General features: G+C 37.8%; 2 protein-coding genes across 8 annotated transcripts in view; one reads left to right on the top strand and one right to left on the bottom strand.

Annotated features, from left to right (window-relative positions):
- The window catches only part of LOC102789791 (uncharacterized), a 42,444-nt gene extending 26,411 nt beyond the window's left edge, over window positions 1–16,033 (top strand). For 4 of the 7 annotated variants that reach the window (XM_087849165.1, XM_087849166.1, XM_087849163.1 and 1 more), the window contains 11 exons: window positions 1,209–1,760; window positions 3,223–3,311; window positions 4,249–4,470; window positions 4,715–4,879; window positions 11,597–11,696; window positions 11,932–12,063; window positions 13,071–13,157; window positions 13,334–13,432; window positions 14,510–14,551; window positions 14,963–15,002; window positions 15,558–16,033. In XM_087849165.1, the coding sequence (XP_087705291.1) occupies window positions 1,209–1,760; window positions 3,223–3,311; window positions 4,249–4,470; window positions 4,715–4,879; window positions 11,597–11,696; window positions 11,932–12,063; window positions 13,071–13,157; window positions 13,334–13,432; window positions 14,510–14,551; window positions 14,963–14,999 (1,525 nt within the window). In that variant the 3' untranslated portion in view covers window positions 15,000–15,002; window positions 15,558–16,033. Of the gene's footprint in view, window positions 1–1,208; window positions 1,761–3,211; window positions 3,312–4,248; window positions 4,471–4,714; window positions 4,880–11,596; window positions 11,697–11,931; window positions 12,064–13,070; window positions 13,158–13,333; window positions 13,433–14,509; window positions 14,552–14,962; window positions 15,003–15,557 lie in introns of those variants that run through there. The other 3 variants (XM_087849164.1, XM_087849167.1, XM_087849169.1) reach the window with 3 other exon arrangements.
- A 3,625-nt stretch (window positions 16,034–19,658) lies between these two features.
- On the bottom strand, window positions 19,659–22,304 carry LOC148100237 (beta-1,3-galactosyl-O-glycosyl-glycoprotein beta-1,6-N-acetylglucosaminyltransferase-like). The gene is made up of 4 exons (XM_087848725.1): window positions 21,027–22,304; window positions 20,830–20,923; window positions 20,321–20,725; window positions 19,659–20,199 (listed from the first exon to the last, which is right to left on the bottom strand). The coding sequence occupies exons 1-4, from the start codon at window positions 21,332–21,334 to the stop codon at window positions 19,714–19,716; spliced, it is 1,293 nt and encodes a 430-aa protein (XP_087704851.1). The 5' UTR covers window positions 21,335–22,304; the 3' UTR covers window positions 19,659–19,713.
- Window positions 22,305–22,794: the final 490 nt, after the last annotated feature.

Raw genomic sequence — 22,794 nt, 5'->3', positions numbered from 1 at the left:
GACACACACAGGCAGCCCTTCTTCCTTTCACTTTCCCTTAATTCTTTTAGTTTCAAAAGTTTTCTCAATGAAGTCTTTTAGATAACTGAACATAACTGAACATAACTGAACTCACGAGCCAGAAGGAACACCTAAGCACCAGAGTCTGGTGTGTGTATGGACGGATGGATGGATGAGTGACTGACAGAGGATAAGCGCCTGAAGGGACTATGTTTGTATATAATATGTGAGTGTGAGTGAGAAAGAAGCAAACCTTGCGTGTGAATGGAAGCATATCTCATGTGTTTAGCAGCCTGGTTTGATCTGCAGCTCTGTGTGTTTTTGAGTGTGTTTATAAATCTGTTTATGCCTCATTAGATATGCATTACCTGCCTCATTACAGCTGCAGACCCACCACAGCTAATGGAAACAGCTCCCTTAGCTCTCTTGCAAGGTGTTGGCATTGTGCGCGTGTGTGTGTGTGTGTGTGTGTGTGTGTGTGTGTGTGTGTGTGTGTGTGTGTGTGTGTGTGTGTGTGTGTGTGTGTGTGTGCGTTCATTCATGCAATGGTACCTTTAGCTTCAATAGTTCTTTAGTAAATAAATCAATAGAATATACTGTCTATGAAGTGGAGCCTGTTCTGTATTTCAGAGAATTACAAATATATCTTTGGCCTACAATGTTGAAGACATTTTATTTCATTCTCTTTATTGCTGATTTTAAACACTGTTGAAATAGTCCTGTTGGGTTAAGTTTAGTTTCACAAAACACAATGTAAATGTCCTTAAGCCCTAATCAATGTATGCAAATATACATCTTAAAAAAAAAAGAACAACTGGATTTTTCTCTGCTCATTCTATAGTTTTTATAGTCATCTTTGCTTCCTTCCTTTTCCAGAGACATATTTGTTTTTTTCGGCACATTACCGCCACCTGTTGATTGGTAGAAAAATGGCTGAAATTTAAATCTTGTCACCCTGGTACCCATGAACATGCATTTGTGTCTTTGCACGTTTAGAGAAGAATAAACAAACAAAAAAAGGTTAATGTTGCCTTCAAGGCCCCAAATTTTCCTAATGATATATTATCACTCCACTTTTTAGGTGTTTGGTTTATGAATGGATACACTAAAAACATTGTATAGATAAAAAGTATAACTGTGACTCTATGTGTATTAATTCTGAATATTTTTCCACTCTCTCTTCAATTATCCCCTTTTTCCTTTAAAAGAAGACACCAAGACATAACATCACAACTGTCGTCCCACCCTGCTCAAGAAAATGCTGCATACCAGTGGTCCGGACAACAGAACACAACTCAGGGTCAAACCCAGTATGGCTATAACTATCATCACATCGATCAAAGAACTGAAAACCAGTGCACCTATCCAGCCTTTGTAGAGAGCAAATCCAGCCAACAGCAGGATGCCACTGACGTCTATGCCGAGTTTACAACTGATGCCACGGCTACAAAATACAGATACGAGCAGACTGAGAACTATTTTGAAGCTGGAGATAAATCTCCAAACCACTTGAGTGACACACACTTCAGGTGTCAGGACACAGCTGAAAGTCAGTATATAGTTGCCTCCACCTCTTTGTGCACTTCTGACTTCCAATACTCTCAATATCCAGCTAACAGCCAGGGTCAGTATGAGTCTCAGTCAGACCATGCTCATTATCAGTCTGAAGGGAAGCCTTTCTATCAATCAGATGTCCACACTGAGACAGAGGATCACGCACGGTATGTGCTGGAGGGATATGTTCATTTTCCCCTGTCAAGGTGAGCTTTCATTTATATAGACTCAGTCAGCACATCAGGTTATTTACTGTGTAAAACCTCAGTTTTAACTCTTTTCTGGAATTTAAGCTGTACTACTTTCATTAGCTAAGAGTCAGACCCTTCTTATGTCCCCTTGCTTAGTAAAGATTTTCTATCACTGGTCTTTTTAAACAGACTAGAAAAAAATCACATGCAATGCTGTTTTGAACCACAAGGTGGCAGCATAGATTAATCTTGTAGTTCTTTTTTTAGTGGTCAAAGCAGAAAGGCTCATATTCTTCTCATTATTCTCTTTACTCATTTTTTTAGGCTAAATGTGTTTTTGCACTAAAAACCATAAGAACTGGAAAATGAAAATGGTCCAGTGGTCTCAAATTTTGTTCACTACTTAGAACCCAAATCTGACTCCACTGCACTTGTATAAGGCATTACAAGGATCAAGGACATTGCAGTATTATCCATAGGAAGAAAAGCATAATAGTTCCAATGTAAAGAGTGACTGCACCATATTATAGGTTTTATACATTTTAAAAAATGATTATATAAGCAGAAATGGGGTCATTTCTAATGTACAGTTAGCAAAATATAGTCCTTTATGTACATATAGTAGTGAATATGTAGATAAATAAGCCTGTAAGGGTTTTTTATGTGGTGTTTTTAAAAAACAAAAGTCAAGTTGTGTAATCAGTCTCTAGGTTGTATGCATGTGTTTCACATGTGGCTGTGCATGCATCCTGTTCATTTGAGTGTGTGTGTGATTATTGCAGGTCAGTTTTTTCATAATGGTTTGTGTTTTGCTCCACTTTGTAATTCTGATAATGTGCGGCCTCTTTGGGATACACAGCTCTCCCCTGTCTTTCATTTGGTTTGTGTGCCTGTGAGTTTCCATACACGGACAATAGGCTTTTCAATAATCAAGTGGTCATGTGACTTGATAGTAGGGAGAGAGGTTCAGTCACTCGTGTTCAGAGAAGACAGGTTGAGGGAAAGGTAGAAGCCCATAAGATGGAGTTTTCTTTAAAGGAAAAAAGAAAACCTTTTGCACGTCTGTGCATATAATCATATGTAAGTGCTCTCTCTATGTTGCTTCTCTCTATTGTTAGAGGCCTTATTCAAATCAGGGTCTGTTAGAGGGGCTTTAGTTTAGGGAGGGGGGAGCTTCCAACACTGCTCAGCATTGTTTCTTCAACCCACACGTGCAGCCTGGGAATGAAGCAGTGAGTGCGTTTCTCTCTGTCTGCTTTGTCACTTCTAAATTATTTCATGTCCTGAGTGAAACAAACACATTTTACACTCGCTCGGATTCAGTGTCATGGGAACAGTTAGTGCTTTTCACTATATAGATGATTGTATTTGGCTTGTTTGGCCCAATACTTTGTGTAGTTGTGCCTCTGGTGGCAGTGGTTGTAGCAATGATAATTTATGTTGTGGCTCACTATTGTATTTCTGAGCCTGTGAGCAGACACTCCCAACAGGAAGTTGGTGCAGCTGGGATGATGATGAAGATGGCATCCAATGAAGACGCTACAGATGACATGGAAAACAAAGAAGGTAATTAAACACAAAGTTAAACGTTTGCATTGTTTGTGTGATTTTCTATCAATTTGATTGTACTGTGCACAATTGCATTTCTTTATATTTTACTTCTGCGGAGACAGACAGTAGTTCTGAAAACTTCAGAAAAACTTTCTGAAGTTTTTCTGTGGACATTCACTGCACTTTCACTTAATTTCAGTCCCCTCATTGTACCTCATCATTTTCACAGGGACTGTTTGTTTGTTAACACTTAACACTGACTGAATCATTCATATTAAATGATGTCTTCATTACTTTGTTACTAGCAGTCCTGTCACAGAGGTACATAATCTGCCCCCATTTCTTTAAATAACAAAGTTTGACGGGCTTAAAATGGTATTCTGTGCCAGTAAGGTGAATCACTTATAACCTGTTACATGACGTGGTACCAGAGAGGAGAATATGTCGGTTAGTCAAATCTCAGACTGCTTGGCAGAAATTTTCTCACACACGCAAATATCCTCGTGGCCTTTAAGAGCTAGTTCAGTGTTCAACCCCCACAATGAGCACCGCATTCTTCCTCGTAAATCTATGTGTTCTGTTGACTCAGAAAAGGCATTTAACTGCGTCCCACGCAATATCCTTTTGGGGTGTTTCAGGAGTATAGAGTATCTGGCTCAATGCTAAAAGCCATTTAATCACTTTCAACCAAAGCATTGCCATCAATAAGACCATGGTTCTCAGCCTGAAGAGAGTGCCCATTCAGATGGATGGACAGACAGACATTTTAATCAAAAGGATTCTTCATTTAGGAGGATTTACCAAAGATCCTTAAAATGAATTTTTTTGTTGATTTAAAATAAATAAATAAAAACATTTATTTTCATAAGGTGTTCATATGATAATCTATAAATGATCAAAAAATGAAAGTGGAAAAAAAAAACCTTATAAACAAATGATTTTCTCTGCACAGACCAGCCCTCCTCAGCTGATATATCTGGCGGGTCCAATCAAAGGAGAAAGCTGGCAGCTCCACCGATGAACGTGTCCCTGGACCACAGTGAGGGGTCTCTTCTTTCAGAAGACACCCTGGATACAGAGGATGACGGCTTGGATACTGGGGATGACCTGGATGTCAACTTAGATGAGTTGGACACACCTGACGAGGCCGACTCACTGGAACTTAATAAACATGGTGACAGCAGACACCTTCTCATTGGAACAGCCACAATAAAAAATACAAAGACTATATTTTACAGGTTTTTTACAGCATGCAATTTTTACAGATTGGGGTTAAGGGTAAAATGTGAAAAAAGTAAAGACACAGCTTGTCAGCCTCGTGTCAAAACTACTGGCCCATCAGCTCTCCATTATATGTTGTCTATTAAATTAAAATCAAACTGTTAATATGTATTTGATTCGATCTTATGTCACCTCAGGGGACTCAGAGGAGTCCGTTTTGGGTGCCGGAGCAGCATCAAGAGATCCAGGCCACAGAGCAGCAGAGGAAAGCAGGCTGTGGAGGAGCGTGGTGATCGGAGAGCAGGAGCACCGCATTGATATGAAGTGCATTGAACCCTACAAAAGAGTCATTTCTCATGGAGGTACGTAAACACAGCTATGACAGCTTTCAGTTGATAGCATAGCAGTGTGTGGTGGCTGCAATGAAGAAAAGCGAGAATATCAGCCCTCTCTGAGGTTTCCCCTGTGCTTTGATACAACTTTTTCTGCTGAATAAAACAGACGTTATGACGGTGTAGATGTTAATAAATAATGTTAATAATGCACTTGGTCAGTGGATTAGCGTTTTACTGGGCTATGTGTAGTTTTACTTGTCTGTGGAGGCAAAAAAAAAAAATCTGTCTTCATTTTAATATCATTTAATTAATTAAACTATAAAAATGATATAAACAGATAAAACTGATAAAGACTAATAAAAAAAATGCTGTTGAATTATCAGTCTTTCTGTGTGGGGGCATAATGTAGTGTTTTTTCATCACAAGGGTGCTCTAAGAGACGTTTCTACTGCAGGACTATTTTTAGTGGCAAATGTGGATGAAATGCTTTTGTTTACATGGTGACAACTGAGTGCTATGAAGTTGTAGCTTAAATGAAGCATTGAAGCAAAAAAAAAAAAAAAGGTGCATCAAGGATTTTTAAAAATAATTATTTGAATTCAGTTCTGTTTTATTTGTATACCTCCAAATCACAACAACAGTTGCATCAGGGCACCTTATATTGTAAGGTAAAGACCCTACAATAATACAAAGACCACAGAGACAACCCAACAATCAGATGACTCCCTATGAGCAAGCACTTTGGTGACAGTGGGGAGGAAAAACTCCCTTTTAACAGGAAGAAACCTCTGGCAGAACCAGACTCAGGGTGGAGCAGCCATCTGCCCAATCGGTTGGGTTAATAATCTTTTTTCTGGGCTACATTTGATTATTTATTTGATTATTTATGTTGCAAGATTAATGCTAGTTTTGATGTTGCCTTTTATATTTGTAATGTTTTTACTGTTTGATAAATTGCTGTGAAAACTTAAGGAAATTATTTGAATTTTACACTGTTTTATAACATGTTTTATAATATGTTATATGACAGTATGCAGTTAGGTGTGTTACACTGTCTTCTTTCAGTTTTGAAATGTGTGTTGTTATTCAACTGATCCGAGACGGACCAACACTCCTGCACCATCTTCAGACTTGTTTTCAGGCTTTAGATAACACAGGTCAACAGGTCAAAATCATCAGACATAAGTTTATGTAGATTTTGTGGTGTATTTCATGCTGATTTCAAATCTGTGTTTAGTTTTTCCCTAACTGAAACATTTTTTTGTGATGAAGCTAGTTATATGTTTCATCATATTTGGTATAATTAGCCTGTGCCAGATTTAACAACAGTTCCCTGCATTTTATGTTACAGATGGCATTCATTCTGATTGATTTCAGTTGTTACCATGCCTAGAAATTGTGTTGATCAACCAGACAGTTACTGTTACATATGTGGATCATTTACAACAAAAGCACAACGTCACCCAATTACTACAGACCATAAGAAGATATGCAAATTGTACTTTGGCTATCCACTGGGTGACCAGGATAAGCCTTGGGCTCCACGTGTCATCTGCAACACTTGTTCCAATGGACTGTGTGCCTGGCAAAATCTGCAAAAGACAGCAATGTTATTTGCAACCCTGATGGTGTGGCAGGAGCCGCAAGATCATCTCAACAATTGCTGTTTTTGCCACGTGAATACAACTGGATTCTCAGCCAAAAATAAACACAAAATTGTATATCCCAACCTGGATTCTGCAATAAGGCCTGTTCCTCATGATGACTCACTGCCTGTTCTTTTCCTGTACCACCACATGATGTATTAGCGTCTGCATTAGGTGATGTGGAACATGGTCAAGGTATATCTGGTTACAATCCCGAGTCATCAGATTCTGATTACGTGGCCGATTAAGATTCTGAACCAGAGACTTTTACACAAACAGAGCTGATCAATCTTGTAAAACCTGTCTCTACACATCTAGTATTAATTCCTTCTGGGATACAAGTTAAGTATGTATATTATGCACACACACATGCAGCTATTACCCATTTCTTGTTTTTATACTTAAGATAAATTATTGTTGAATGAAGACCTTTTTCAAACACGTGTAAAATGTATCCAATAGCTTTTATTGTTCCCCCATCTCCCTACCCTGTGTTCACTTTAGAGAAAGCAGGGTAGGGAGGTGATGGAGAAAATCAAAAAGGAGGTGGGGGGTCGAAAAGAAGAGGGTAAAGGGAAGGTAGAAGTGGGAAAAAGAGGTAAAAATAGGGATAGAAAGAAGGAAAGAAGAGAGGACAGAAAACCCCAACAATCCTCTCTGAGCAAGCCCAAGGTGACAGTGGATAGGAAAAACTCCTTTTAAAATGAAAGAAACCTAGGAAGAGGGGGAAGTTTTAGGAGTGACACCGGGGAGTGAGCGAAAGAAAAAGAGAACGAGTTTTAATAGGTGATAGATTTGTGACGTTTAGCGTGTTTGGAGTCCTAAGTTAGTGTGTTGTCTTCTGTAGTTAGTGTGTAGCGTAGTTGTTGTTTTGTTTTGTGTGTCAGTTTTACTAGTGAACGTCACAGTTGCTGCAAAAAAGCCACCAAAGGCAGATTGCAGTGTAAACGCTGAGTGACACACCTGCTGTCAGACCTGCAGGTTTATCCCTGTGCTGTTCTCATCTGTGTTATAGTGGACAACAAACTATTTTTTGGAGTTGCATAAATAATTTGTGTGCCGCCTTATTTGATGCAGAACACTTGATTGTTCTGTAAATTGTTTTAAATGGTTATATAAAAAACGTCTGAGCCTTGGCTGCATTTATAAGTAAATAGTATCATATAACTTTGTTGTTTGCAAAACTTGTGCATATTTTTTAAAAAGTTACAATTTCTATTTGCATTTCAAGTTATGAAAATGATTCGTTAAACATGTTTTTGGTTTTTACAGTCAAAAATATAACTTTTTTCTACTCGTATTTTAAATTTTGTCTGATTAGATCAACTGTGCTTAAACAGTATGTCAAAAATGAGAAAATAACAGATTGGCAAGATAAACAGTTTTTAAAGGTGAAATTTAGAGGCCAAATCAAAAGTAGTCAAAAACTGCCAATTATACCCTGGACCCCAGAGGGATAAAGGCTAAAAGCAAAATTGTCACCAAGTTTTTGTATTTGTGTGTATTGCTGCAGCTTTTTTGAGTATTAACTTGGTGCCTTTGGGTGAAATAATGGTAATATGAGGAACTGATCCATATGGTCACAAAGAATAGCCAAAGTTCCCTGGCTTTCATTCAAAATGTGTTTATCGTCAGCACCTACACATTAAACTACTTAAACATTATGAATGTCTTCAAGCTCACACTGAGACCTGTGGGACACTATCAGCCACTGAGACAGTAGACACATGTTTTTGTATATGAATATTTCATACTTTCAGGCTGCCTGTTTATTTAAGGGAGATGAAATTTAGAATACATTACAAGTCTAATACATTAGAATTGTACATAATAATATTATAGATGATAGATTAAATAAATAGATTTTAAGTAGATGCTCGTGCATTCTTAAAGTCTTATATGTTGAATTGAACTATGTGATCTATTCAAAGCCTCCCAGTCAGTGCTGTTCTCCATGCCTGTCTGACTGTACATGATGTTATTAGCACAAACACTTTAAAGGTGATCATTTAGGATTTCAACAATAATACAGACAGCAATGTAGTTAAACATCTTACAGTTAATTTTATTGGGAATTAACTTAAAAAACAAACAAACAAACGTCCGTCTCCTATTTTTTGCATCATACAGGAAAGAAGCATCAATATCTGATGAGAAGACTTATTTCTTTTTTTGTTTTGTTTTTTCAACAGGAGATGAATATCTCTAACAAGTTGATTTGTTCACGTTTCCACATATTAATTTTTAAGTGAAATGTGCATTTTGAGTTTATACACTACATGCATATAAGGCGACCGTTTCCTTTTGCAGTATTTTTGTGTGGTGCGTTTTTCTATGTCTTAACAAAAGGGGAACAAAGGTGTTGAAGTTAACCTAGGATGATTTGTTTTAATTTTCACATGATCTTACTGAGGTGATGCGAAATGAAACATGCATTATTTTTTTGGCGGGAGGGGGTGCTGGAAACACTTGAAAAGGGATCTTGAAAGTACTTAAAAAGTGCTTGAATTTGACCCTGAAAAAGGCATATGAACCCTGTAAATCTTTCAAAAGACAAAGGAGAACTTCTTGCTTGAAGGCGTAAGCAGAAGCATTTGCTTGCCAAGGGTGTTTCTGTAATTTGATACAGAAGTCTTGACAGTGTTCTTCACTGCTGACTGCTCATTGTGCAATTGTCATGACATCAACGGACTCTTCAGCAGTTCATAACCAGAACATATTCCAGCTGAATGTTGTCTCTTCATTTATTCTTCACAAAGAAGCTTGAAGGCAGTCCTACTCCATAACAGAAATGCCAAACCAAGTGTGCCGATTGCCCGTTCTGTTCATCTAAAGAGTCCTATGACAACACGAAGACACTGCTTGAATCAGTTGCGGATAAAACTCATCAGTGGAACATTGTGATCTGAAGGTTATTGATATCTTGATGGGAATACAAGGAGGATTCACCAAATACTGCTGATTCCTGTGCCTGTGGGACAGCCGATCTACTGCGGAACATTGTCAGCCATGAGATGCCTATGGGCCAGGAAAAAGCAGTGTCAAGTTTCTCCCTCTGGTTGATCTGCATAAATATTTTTGCCACTTTTCCATATCAAGCTAGGCTTGATGAAGAAGGCCATGGGCAAAGTTAACTCATGAGGCTTTCAATACCTTGCTGGAAACATTTCAAGGGTTCAAGCAAACTCTCTCAACAGCAGAGTTCAAATCTTGGGAGGTGTTCAAGTGGCTCTGTAAAAACCTTCTGGGCATCCACAAGTATCCTGCATACAAGGAAGCAGTTCAGCATCTGCGTGATCCCTACCAGAAACTGGGCTTCGCATGTCATTGAAAACACACTTCCTGCAGAGTTCCATAAAATCTTGAGTGATGAACAGGGCGAGTGTTTTCATCAGGACATTCAGTTAATGGAATGGCGCTACCAAGGTTTAGGGAATGAGAGCATGATGGCCAGCAACTGCTGGATGCTGTAACGCAACAATCCGGACAGAGTATACATGAGAAAATCATATGCTAAGCCAGGGGTCAGCAACCTTTAACACCCAAAGAGCCATTTGGACCCGGTTTCCACGCAAAACAAAACACTGGGAGCTGCAAATACTTTTTGGCATCTAAAATGAAGATAACACTGTATATATTGTTTTTTACCTTTATGCTTTGTGTGAACAACTAAGGCGTGTTGCTTACAAAATCCATGAAGTGCTATAGAGAAAATTACATTTTATTTATGTAATTAACACATTTTGAACTCTTAAAGAAATATAACAAAAGGAAAGACACCCAGCTGAACTAAAATGATCCCTGTAGCAAACAAAAACTGTTGTGAGCCGCCACCCTTATATCGTCTTTGGGCTTTTGGAGCCTTGACCTGACTTTTAAAAAATAATTGGAAAAAAGCACTCTGCTGCTAAAAGATGAAAAATAGATATTTGCAAAATTCAGCCTAAATATGTATTTTACCTGGTTAATGTGTGTGGCGGGGCGTGGTCTGCAGCGCCGCTGCAGGGGAGGCGGACGCACCTGAGCGGCACCCGCAATCACGCCTCGCCGCCTTAACGTCTGTGCCATCAATGCTGTAGTTGGTGTGTGTCGGGCTGTGAGCTGAAAAGCTACAGCCGGCTGTGTGGGTACAGCTACCGTGTGTGAAAAGTGGTCAATAAAGAGATGCTGAAAAGCATGTTGATGGAAAATGGTCGGGTCTGCCGTGGTATGTTTACGGGTATACCGGCTTCCACGAATGTGACGCTTATTTTGAGCGATGAAAAAAATCATAGAATATAATTTTATTTTTATATTTATTTAGGCCCTATCACAATAATCTTCCAATTTAGAAGTTAGAAGTTAAAAAAAAGAACTAACATAATCAAAATACACTTCAGCTAAATATTTCTAATTTATTTTCCTAAACCACACGGAGCCGCACTGTAAGGACTAAAGAGCCGCAGGTTGCCGACCCCTGTGCTAAGCAAAAACCTAAGAAAAAGTGGTAGTCGACTGACGCTGATCATTATATCTATGCCACAGTGTGTGTCTATCTGACTTCGCACTGAAAATATTGAAACAATTACTTGATTGGTGCATGCAGTTTAATAAAAACCGCATGCAAGTCCATTGCAAACTAATATTACACATAATTAAAAAGTTGATGTAACTGAAAAGAAAACTAAAATCAGATCTGAAATCAGAATGAAAGCTAGTTTAGAAAAGTGTGTTGGGGTTCCTGATGATTACCAAAAACTTAGCTGTGTAATCAGAGTTTATCAGATGTCAGACTAGACTCTTGTTTGGCTGGGACTGAAAAAGTATAAAAAGTGTGAGAAGTATAAATATGTGATGGGGTTAAGGAGAGGACTCTTTCTTATTGATGGGAGGTGCCAAGAACTTTTTCCTGAATGTTTAATAGTGAGGGTCCCACTCACATTGACCCATGTGTCAACCACAAAAATAATAATAGTAATTGCTTTTTTAACTGATAGGCCTTGAATTAGTTATAAACCGGACAAGAATGTTAGAAAAATGATTTGTATTAAAGTTTTGAACAGGTGCTCTATGATTGATATGTAACATGATAGTCATGTTTGTGTCTCTCATGTTTCAGGTTATTACGCTGAACAGAAAGCCATCATTGTGTTTGCTGCATGTTTCCTACCAGAGAGCAACTGTGACAATTACAATTATGTCATGGAAAACCTTTTTCTGTAAGTACATTCAAAAATGACCGTGCTTCTGGGTTAGCGTACGCTGGTGTGTCTTTCTGCCGCTGCTCTCTGTGTGTAGCTCTGTTTTTATGTATATCACGCCCGTGTTTCATCTCCTAACCAAAGCTTCTCACATGTCATTGAAGTGACGAAAAGAAAACTTTGCTACAGTCATAATGTCTAAAATAAATAAACATGTCTAATCCACTGTATTTTGTTCTCCTTCTCTTTGTAGATATGTGATAAGTACACTGGAATTAATGGTGGCTGAGGATTACATAATTGTGTATCTAAATGGAGCCACACCTCGCAGGAGAATGCCTGGTTTTACCTGGATGAAAAGGTGCTACCAAATGATAGACAGAAGGTAATACTAACACAGATATGTTTATTGCAAATGTAATGCTGTAGTATATGTACCATGTGATTTCATTACAGATTATATGCATGTTAAGTTTTCATTGATAGTGTGTATTGTGATTTCTAAAAAAAACTCAGTTGACCCTAAAAAACACCTTTAAAATATAGTGAACTGATTAAATAGAAACTTGTAGTTGATCTTCATTGTGAAATTATTCAATTCAGTCTGGTTTAGTGTAGTTTATTAAAATCTCCGCAGTGCAGCAACCATTTTTCTGGCGTCATTAACCATTACACTTTGGCAGCGCACTACTCACGCTTGGACATATCGATCATAGCAAAACCAAAACAAACTGCACACACAGACAAAAACATTTTTAAAAGCCTTTTTAAGCCAACTTTAATTTAACACAAAGTCATGTCGAATAGATGATAGAGGGTTTTTTTTATAATCTACCTTTTCTGGTTTCTTTTGTTATCTGTCTTGACAATAAACGCATTATAAAAGAAAAATGAAAACGACAAAAATGCAGTCATAGATGTAAGGACTAAGTAGTTTAGTGTGATTAGGTAGTTGGCTGTAAACCATGAAAGTTCACAGCTGCAAAACAGCCACTACTTTAATATTTCCCATATTGAAATAACCTATGTGCTGTAATCAGTTTAGTTTTGTATAATTATATTGAACGTGGAGGTTTTCCAATCTGGAAATGCACTGGCTATGATTTGGTGACGTAACCATTGGGGGTGACAGCCAGCAATTGTGAAATGTGAAAGAAACAGTCTGATCTTCCTGCTGTTAATCCTGTTGCTAATGTACTCCATTTTCTTCTTTCAAAATGTTTGTTTTGTCTTTGTTTTCTTGTATTTTGTATAATCTTAGATTACTTTCTTTAAAGCGCTTTGTGACTCCTGTCTGAAAAGCATTGTATCAGTAGATATCAATGATAAGCTATAGTCATCAGTGCAATTGTACTGCTCTTTTGTGTAATTTCTGACTGTTTTGTCCCACAGACTGAAGAAAAACCTAAAGATGTTCATCATTGTTCATCCATCCTGGTTCATACGGACTTTGCTAGGAATTACCAGACCCTTCATAAGGTCTCAGAGTTGTAATTGCTATTTGCATGACTCTCCCAGCCATTGAAATTCATTCAGATTCATTTATAATTTAATTGCAGTCAAAGTCATGGAGATCTTCATTAGAAAGGATTATCATGTAGCATTTAGCAAAACCATTTTTTACTGTAACTCTTTTTGATTTCTATTTCCTTCAGTTCCAAGTTCAGCAGTAAGATCAAGTATGTGCATAGTCTGCAGGAGCTCGGAGAAATCATTCCCATGGAGTATGTGCATATACCTCACAGCATTGTCAGGTGAGCCAGCCTGTCATTAATATAAATGCCATTGGTTGTTGATCATGGCATTTAGCCAAGGACTTCGGAGGAAATAAATTACGAGTTTCGAACCACATCTTGCACATAATACATTGTTGTGAAGTTTCTGGGTGTTAACCTTGCCTGACTGGTGTTCAGCCCTGTGTAATTAAATATACCTTTCTTTCATCTAGTGAAAACTGAAAGCCTGTCGGTTTCTGACATTTGTAGCTTGCCATCACCAGTGTGTGAATGTGTGTGTGAATGGGTGGATGACTGGATATGTAAAGTGCTTTGGGGTCCTTAGGGACTAAGTAAAGCGCTATATAAATACAGGCCATTTACCATTTACCATTTCTGTTCTAAACAAGTCAATCAAACTTTTTTCCAAAACTGGCCTTGAAACTAATCCACTCCAGCCTATTGGATACAGTAAAAAATCAGAAGTTTTAAAGCCCCTTAAAGATATCATTCTGTTTTAATTGTATGATTTAGTTTTTTTCTGTACTTATGCCTTTGTTTGTTAATGTGTAAGACCAGAGAGCTGTTTTGACGGGTTCCTTTGATTTACTAGTGTATACCAGATTTTCTGGAACAACTGAAACCTATTCTTGGATTGCACTTATTTTTTCTTCAGGTACCTCTAGTTGCTAATCATCACTTTTAAAACTAGATGGTTTATTAAATTTGTAGTTAAACTTCATTAAATAAAAAGAAAGAGAAACAATTTACAGTTTGTTTGTTTTTTTAGGTTATTAGGCAATATTTTTTAGGTTTAATTGGACGTTCTGTGGCCCACAGCCTAAAATGAGTTTGACATCCCTAGTGCAGAATAAAAGTCCTCAACGATATATTTAATGTGTGGTGCATGTGGCATTTCACAACCTTTATTGTAGTTGCAACTATGTTTGAATATTTATCTAAGTCTTCAAATACTCTTACTTCTGTAATTGCATTTTGGAGACAAATTGTTTTTTGCAAATCTACTCAGGAAACTCACTGAATTTCCTTAAAAATTGAAACCAACCAGTGCAGGTTGTCATCTTAAGTGCTTTAGGCATGTTTTTCTGCCCAAAGGTATGACCAGGAGAGGAGTTTGAACAAATTTGCATGCACGAGGTAAACCACTTAATCTGCCTCTTTCTATGAGTTGGTTATGTCTAATTCTCCCTGAAAATCAAATCCTTCATTAATTTTCTCATGCTGAGACTAACCTTTGACTGACCTTTGACTGTCTTCTTATCCAATACAAAGGCACATTAAAAAAAAAAGCATTTTGATGATTGAAATATTGACTAATTTTGAGGCAAACTGTTACACCCCATGCATTGCAGTACATTGCTTTGACCTTGAATACTCTCACCTTTGAGCACCAATGCTTGTTTTTATTTTTATCAATTCATTTGTCAGTGCAAGTGTCGATATAGGCTACTGATCCCCAGCTTTTGCATGTGTACTGACAGTATAGTTGCTCAGTTAACATCCCTCACTTACTTTTGCTTTCTGACTTTCAACCTAATGCTAAACCAGACTGGACACAGAATTGCAGGACACAGCAGCAGAGTAAGTGGTAAGTACTCTGCTGCTCCCGTTTAACAGGAAATGTTCACTCCATTCACAAACATTCCAGTCAAACAGGATGCCAACACTCTTTAGAAGTAGTTCCTTCCCAGAATGATCAACTAGGCTGTTAGCTTTTAAACCTGCCCAGGTCCTTTTGAGAAAGTACTGATTTGTCTCTAACTACTGTTATAATTGAAATATTCCAATTCTAGTATATGCAAAACCTCAAGTATGGTAGAAATGTGGTAGAACATCCAAACACAACGGGTTAGGCTTCTGTATTTTGATTAAATATCATGGTTGTTTCTGACCTGTGTTATAAAACCTAGTTTTTGCAAAATCAGAAATTTGGGGGAGGTGAATTTTTTAAAAAAACACCACATTTTCTCAGAGATAAACTGTTCCTTCCACCTCTGGTTAGTCTGAGGTAGTACGTCTCTACACTACTGACCCGTGACATGGAAGTTGGATGTAGTTTTTGTGCTATTATTTTACTGTAAAAGTTTTACTGTAAAGTGGATATGTTGCAATCATTTCTTTTCCTTCTTATCTCTCCCCTTAGAGTCAACAAGGGGAACTCTGCTGTGTGACGAGATAATTGGCTGCTGCCCTTCTTCTCCTCCCCGTGTTATGCTGTACTTGAGCACAGCATCTCTGAATTTAAAGCCAGCCTGTAGTATAAAACATGCTGAGCTGTTACAACAACATGTAACTCAGAGAGGATGATGCTGTGGTGCAATACATCAGGAAAAATCTAATTCAGATCTGAGGGTTCCGAATATACAGTGATACTGTGGTTGTGGTGCAGAGACTGTACTGTGGTGTGCTGTAGGGAAATGCTTTATACTATAATACAGTACTCTCAGCACTTTATTATGTTCCCCATTTGTTTTCTTTTACTTCAACTTTTTTGTTTACCATGGAACTCATATTATAGATTGCCTTTAAGGGTACTTGTTATTGGCTTGTAACTTACATGTATTAACAACAATCATGTATTGATAATTAACTCTGGGTTATTGTAGTAGCGTATTTTCAAAAGCCACAGTGATGTTTTTGATTTATTTATGTCACAGTAGGTAAAACGAAGCTAACGCAGCAGTCTTGCTAATCAATATTCAGTACACATGAAGTATTTGTCTTTATACATGTAGTCCTAAAATGAGTAGAAAACATGAATTCTGCATGTTATTTCAGTTAATGCTTCAACATCCTGTCTGTTTGCTAACATTTTTGTTTGCACACATAAATCCCTCCTGTCCACACTGACAGGAAATAGAAGGGCCAACCCGATTTGGTTGGGGCCGCTCCATTTAAAGGAAGGATTGACATTATGTCAACATCTCATTTAGCACCTCAGTCAATCTTTATATGAAATGTTTACTAGGCTTTCACCCATGTGTCACTGTGAGAATAAAGTAGAAGAGCTATGCTGTAGCAGAAGTTGTGTGTTGCATGCTTTTAGCTTGAAATTACTCTGACACATGCACACACACCCAAAAGCAGAGCTGTGTGTGTGTGTGTGTGTGTGTGTGTGTGTGTGTGTGTGTGTGTGTGTGTGTGTGTGTTTGTGTGTGTGTGTGTGTGTGTGTGTGTGTGAGAGAGAGAGAGAGAGAGAGAGACAGACAAACATTCTTGGGTGCTGGTGAGGAAATACCGTCTATATTACTTAATGAGATACTTTGTAGAAAGTGTCCACTGTGCAAGTTAGACCATATCGCTTTATTTATTTGTACATGTTTGTTTATTTGTGGCTTGCATGGTACTCATGTGTTGTAAAATATGTAAAATTACTTAGTTCATTAAAAATATGTTCCTCTCAAAGAGTGTTTTCCCTAATTTTTCTAATAATTTACTAATAATTAAAATGATCAATAAAAGAAAACAGTGATATTAAAGGAAATTGGTATTAATTACATGTAAAAGAATTTTGCTGGCTGATTTAACATGTTTTACAGGAGCATTTCTCCCTGGAATGTTCTACCACCCCCTCTTTTCAGAAGTTTCTTATTGTTAAAAGGAAATGTTTTCTTCCCACTGTTTTTATCTATGCAAGCCACATGGCTTACAATTTTTAATCAGATTCATCACAGGGTTATTGTGGATTAATTTTGATTAATCAGGATTAAATATCATTCATTTTTATTCTATATTAATGGCATTTTATTTTGCATGAGCAAACAGAAAATGGGAGAATATACGCACTTAACATTTTTATTGAACATCTTGAACATTCATGTTAACAAAAGACTGTAAACATTTATGCTCTGCGTATTTATATGGACAGAACCCAGAGTGTCAGACAAAGTGACCAGCTGTTCGTGTCTTGGGCTCAACCACACATGGGAAAGCCTGTGTCTAAACAGCGCCTCTCCCATTGGATAGTAGGAACAATTGCCCTGGCCTATAGTAGCAGGGGCCTTCAGCCTCCTGCTGGCTTGCGTGCGCATTCCACTAGAAGTCTGGCAACCTCATGGGCTCTCTTTAGGGGGGTTTCTATTCAGGAGGTGTGTGCAGCTGCATGCTGGGCCTCACCTCACACATTTGCTAGGTTTTACAGGTTAGATGTAACAGCACCTAACCTAGCGCAGTCAGTCCTCAGTGCAGGTTCTTCCCAGGTGGGAGCTTCTCCCCTGTGAAGTGATGTTGGGGACAGTTGTCTTCTTAACATGCATGTCTGGCAATCTGGGAGTCAGTATTTCTCCCATAGTGAGACACGAAACGAATGCTATGAAAGTGAACTAAACCCTTTAAGACCTACCATAGAACCAAGTCTGCCAGAGCTTAAATTATATTTTTACATGCTGTAGTGCCATTTTTGGGAGTATTTCAAGTTGATATACATCAATACAAGCATTATAGCCCAAATTTTAATAATATGTCTGCATTAAGTGCATAGTAATTACCTACATTGCAAAAAAGTGCAATAAACTACAAAAAAAAATTGTAATCGTTTTTGTTTTTTTAACATATATTTCTAGTTAGAGAAATTTAAGAGGCTTATCCCTCAAAACTGTAAATACAAAAAAGTTGCACAAAATAGTTTCCCACCACAGGAAATTTCATAGTTTTATTTTTGAATTACACCAATTTTTATATACTGCAGGAAAAACGAAAATAAATATTATAATGCAAATTTGCAAAAAGAACAGCATGTGCAACAAAACAAACTATTTCCAGCAGTGCAATATGAGTCCTAAGCATCCCAGAAACGACACAGAAAGTCATAAACTCAAACATAACTTTTAAAAACACCAGTATAGGCTCATAAGGCCCTGATGGTAAAAAAAAAAAAACTACATTTCCGCAAAATGACGTCACTTCCGGTTTCGGGCAGGACATGGAGGACATGCGATAGTTCGCGCTGATGGACATAGGAAGTGTTACAAACAGCTGATCGGATCGACAAAGCCTGTTTCTGGAATATTATGTTTTTGTTGCTGCAAGTGCTTTTTATACAGTTTTTGTGGAAGGAAACTGTGACTTAGGACAAGCTGATGACATAAGATGTAAGTACAACTCCCTTTCATATGCAAAAAAAATTATTGCACTAGCTTACGTGGTGGGATTTAAAAATAGTTAAGCAAAACAGAGCGTGCCTGCTCCGACCGGCTTTAAAGGGTTAAGGTTATGTATATAACCCCGGTTCTCTGAGTAGCACGAGTGAGTGTCTCACCAGACCGCCCTCCTTGCTATGGAAGCGAGGAAGAGGTGGGCTTCTTTTCAATGACATCTGACGCTAGGAGGCACTAGCCCCTCCTGACATGGGCGTCCTGTCGTGAGGAGTTAAGTCATCCTAGAATGGCTTGTAGTAGAGCTACTATCTCTCCACATCCAAAGGAGCCAGCTGAGGTTGTTTGAGCACCTGACAAGGATGTCTGATCTGCGCCTCTAGTGTGAGGTGTTTCCAGCATGTCCCAGGAAGAAGGCCCAGGAGAAGACCCAGGACATGCTGAAGAGATTACTCTCTCAACTGGCCTTGGAGTGCCTTGGTTTTCCCCCAGATTTTGTTAAAACCTGTCTTGTCTGGCAGCTTTTGCAATCAAAATTATGATTTGAATTTTAAACACATAGGCTTTTGCAAGGTGAGGTCTATAAATACTCTATAGGCTCTTCTTGTTCGTGTGTTTCTTTTATTTATGTATTTCTATTAGTGCTATTTCTGCTATTACAGTGTATGTGTAATATGACAATGTTTAAAATGACATGCAGGAGAGAGAAAAAAAAGGAAAAGAAATGAACAGGGGAGAAAATAGACAAAAATATAAAAGGATAGACCACAAATAGAAAAGTGTGATGGATTGTCAACTGCTGCACATGTAAGGAAAAAAAACATACAGCACCTGAAACAGGAAAAAAAAATGTAAAAAAGGATAGATACACAAATCATGTTATGTGTAAATGTTTTTGTATGTATCTTTGTAACAAAATGTACTTGATAATGTGGGTGGGAAATCACAATAACAATCCCCAGTAGCCGACGGAGATAGGAGCAGCCAACCCAACTTATCCTCAACTCAGGAAAGTGCTGACACCACATTTAAGGCAACAGATATAAAGAAACTGTTGTACATTCCTAAAATCTCAACACCTATAACACATCTTTGACAATCACTTGTCAAAGATGTGTTATATTTGACCCAACACTACCGAAGAATGTGTTTATAGTTTAATTATCTTTTAGTATTGTCTTTCATAATAATTAATTAACACTTAACTTAAACTAACTCTATCAGTGCCTTGTGTCTCAGATATTTCTCCAAGCAGTAGACAGCAATGAGATCTCTGTCTGCATCAAACTTATTGGCAAAAAGGTGATGCTGTTCAGTCAACCACTGCAGGTCTCCAGCACCATACACACATATCGATCTGACATGGTGGCCTTTACATTCTGGGTATACTGCTTGCAGAGAACCCTCTGACCCCTCGTGCCACTGCCACTTCACCATCCGTGCAATTGCATTCATGTCTGTCATGTCAAATTTACGGTTGGGCCATGTTGAGCCAGGAACACCAGGTATTCGTTGTATTGTTGCCCACAGAAACTCATCAGGACTGTAGGTGTCTTTGGCCCACTCAATGAGGGCCTGTATTCGCTTGTCTTCCAACACACTGCGAATGTAACCTCGGTTGACCACAATGTAGGCATTTCCTGATAGTATGGGCAGATTAAAGGGAGCTGGATCCTTTGTTTTTCCTGTTCGCTGCGACAATTGAAGAATTAATATGATGGTAAGTAAGTCTGAAACAATATTTTTTTACAACAGCAAAGTAAATTGATCAATAGCTACATGACACATTATAAACGACATCCAAAAGATGTACCTGCATTTGTCCATCAACTACTTGGTGAACATTCATCACCCTCTTCTTCTTTCCTTGAGGCATTTCTTCAGACTCCAAACTGTTACCTCCTTTCAGTGAACGCAAAGCTTGCACAATTTCCAAGTTTGATTTTAGAGGGAAATCCTGACCACAGAGGTTGATAAAGTATTTCCATGTTGTACTGGTGTTATAGAGATCAGCCATGCAGTTAAGATCAGCCTGTATACGTGTCCATCCAGCGTAGACCACATCCACAGGCTTGCTGACCATGAACACATTTGGGAAACAGGAAGTAATGGCATTGATGGCAATAAAGACTGAGGCAGGGGATTTTTTGTCCACATGGACGCAATAAATATTTTGAGGTGCGTAGATAGCTCGCAGTAGTCGTTCAAAGCTATGAACCTATGAATAAAAAGAATTTAATTGAATGTATCAATTAGTAATTTAAACATTTTTACACCTACTGCTGAGCTTTTCAGTAGACTTTAAATATAGAAAATACATACCTTGTGATGGACAACCATAGAGTAAGCTAGTGGAAAGTCCTCTTCTTCCTTGCTTAATGGGAAAGTTATATATTTCCTCCTCATCTTGAATTCACTGTAAATTCAAAATTTTGAAGACGCAATGTTGCTTTTAAATTCCATATATTTAAATTGTTACTAAGAGGTAATTAGTGAAACCTGTGATTTAAAGCACAAACCTGCAGTCTTTGGTTGCATTGATATAATACTCATCAGGAATCTGAGTACTCTTCTGAAAGTCTTTGGTGATGGTCAGTAATTTGGCTTGCTGTATTTCATCCTCCTCTCCCTGCAGGATTGCTGAGCAGTTGCAAACTTTCTCTGGGCTCTCATCATCATCGGTATACTCTAGCCATTGATACCTGAGGATGTAGGCAGCACTTCTACCTGTTTTCAGTTGACTAAGTAGGATAAACATCCACAGTGATCCCAGTACAGCAATGAACTGCAATAATCGTAGCCAGCAGCCTCGTTTTGGAAACCACATTATTTACAGTAATCAAATCTCAAATATAATAAAATTAAAGTGTGTGAGAGCTGCTAAAATGTCTGACAGACACTTCTGGTGCCATAAAATAATAATGAATAATATCTAATAATGCGTAGATAAGTTTACTTTCACGAAGGTATGCTGGTTAGTCTGTCCATCACTGCACCTGGAACGATGAGAGAATATGAGGTAGTAGAAAAGAAACATATGTTTTGTTTTGGAGGAAGGAAGGCTCAGGGTTTAAGTAGTCATCATCATGGGCTCATCCGATTCCGATGAGAATAAGCAGTCATCAATCATTTGCAGGTTTTGTCGTTTTATTGAATAATGGGTAAAGGAAAGACACACATGGACTGCTATCTCTCAGCTGCCGCCCCATGTGGGAATGAGGAAAGAGTGAGCTGTAGGTGAGTGCAGTCCTTATATAACGAGTGACAGGTGAGTGCAATTAAGGCCAAGCACCACACCCAATCAAAGGTGAGGAAAAGAAACAAGGTGCATCTGGTGAAGTGAATGTGCTGAAAGGTGAGCCTTTACAACATGTTTGTTTTGGTCTTTTTTTGTTGCTTTTTTAAATGCACCTGTAATTTTTATATTTTTGGCCATTTTAAAACATTTTAACTTTTTTTTGTAGCTGTAGTATCCCTATCAAATTCAAACCAACATAAAGCGATAAGAAAATCAAAATATGTTAAAGAGCACCTCTAACACTTTCTGCAAGGTCGGTATTTTTTTTTGTTTGATCTGAAATCCCTTCTGCGAACTCTGCCTTCTAAAATTTTAAGAACTTTAGAAAATAATAATGACATGTTGAAATATCAGGCAACACCATATATGTGGGACTCTCTGTAGTTTTAACACCATAAAACTCTCTAGACTTATTTGTTCTATCAGTGCACAGAAAACTAGACAACTATCTTACACATACACTTGGCACATGTACATTCTCTTCATATCTGTAATGCTGAACTTGTGTTCACGTAATAGAAATTCATAGTCATTTGTTGATCCTTTTCGGGTTTTTGAACAAAAACAAAAACCTGCCTGTCTGGAGTACTTCAAATCTACAACACATCTCCTGTTGTTGTTTAACTACATTCCATTCACTGTTACCTAGCACTCTGTGTACTGTAACCACAAACGGGGCAACTGAAGATTTAGATTCATTAAAAACAAAGGCCAAGTCAGTTTTTCTTTCTAGCCCTTTTAAAGTAGTTTACTTTTATGGATAAAAGTATTCATTTCCCTTCATTCACAAGATTTCTTTTTAGTATAAGCCTGTTAAATGTCTAAAATCTAATTTATTTTAAATCTGTGAACTAAAATGTAACATTTCTGTGTATTTAATCTGCCACTGCAGCAAAACATAAAAATCTGCAGTTCAAAACAAGGACCAACATAAAACTTTAAATTCAATAGGTTTTTTAAGGTAACATGCACAATAAGACAGCAGGAAT

The sequence above is a fragment of the Neolamprologus brichardi genome, chromosome 12, assembly GCF_056152115.1.
Source record: "Neolamprologus brichardi isolate AB-2024 chromosome 12, ASM5615211v1, whole genome shotgun sequence".
Classification (NCBI taxonomy): Eukaryota; Metazoa; Chordata; class Actinopteri; order Cichliformes; family Cichlidae; genus Neolamprologus; species Neolamprologus brichardi.
The sequence above is the reverse complement of the archived record's forward strand: the minus strand, read 5'-3'. Positions and strand labels throughout refer to the sequence as shown.

Coding starts and splice junctions, on each gene's coding strand:
- LOC148100237 (XM_087848725.1), bottom strand. CDS start 21,334: ATGTGGTTTCCAAAACGAGGCTGCTGGCTACGATTATTGCAGTTCATT. Junction 20,924..21,026: donor AATGCAACCAAAGACTGCAG/GTTTGTGCTTTA, acceptor TTGAATTTACAG/TGAATTCAAGATGAGGAGGA. Junction 20,200..20,320: donor TAGTTGATGGACAAATGCAG/GTACATCTTTTG, acceptor CAATTGTCGCAG/CGAACAGGAAAAACAAAGGA.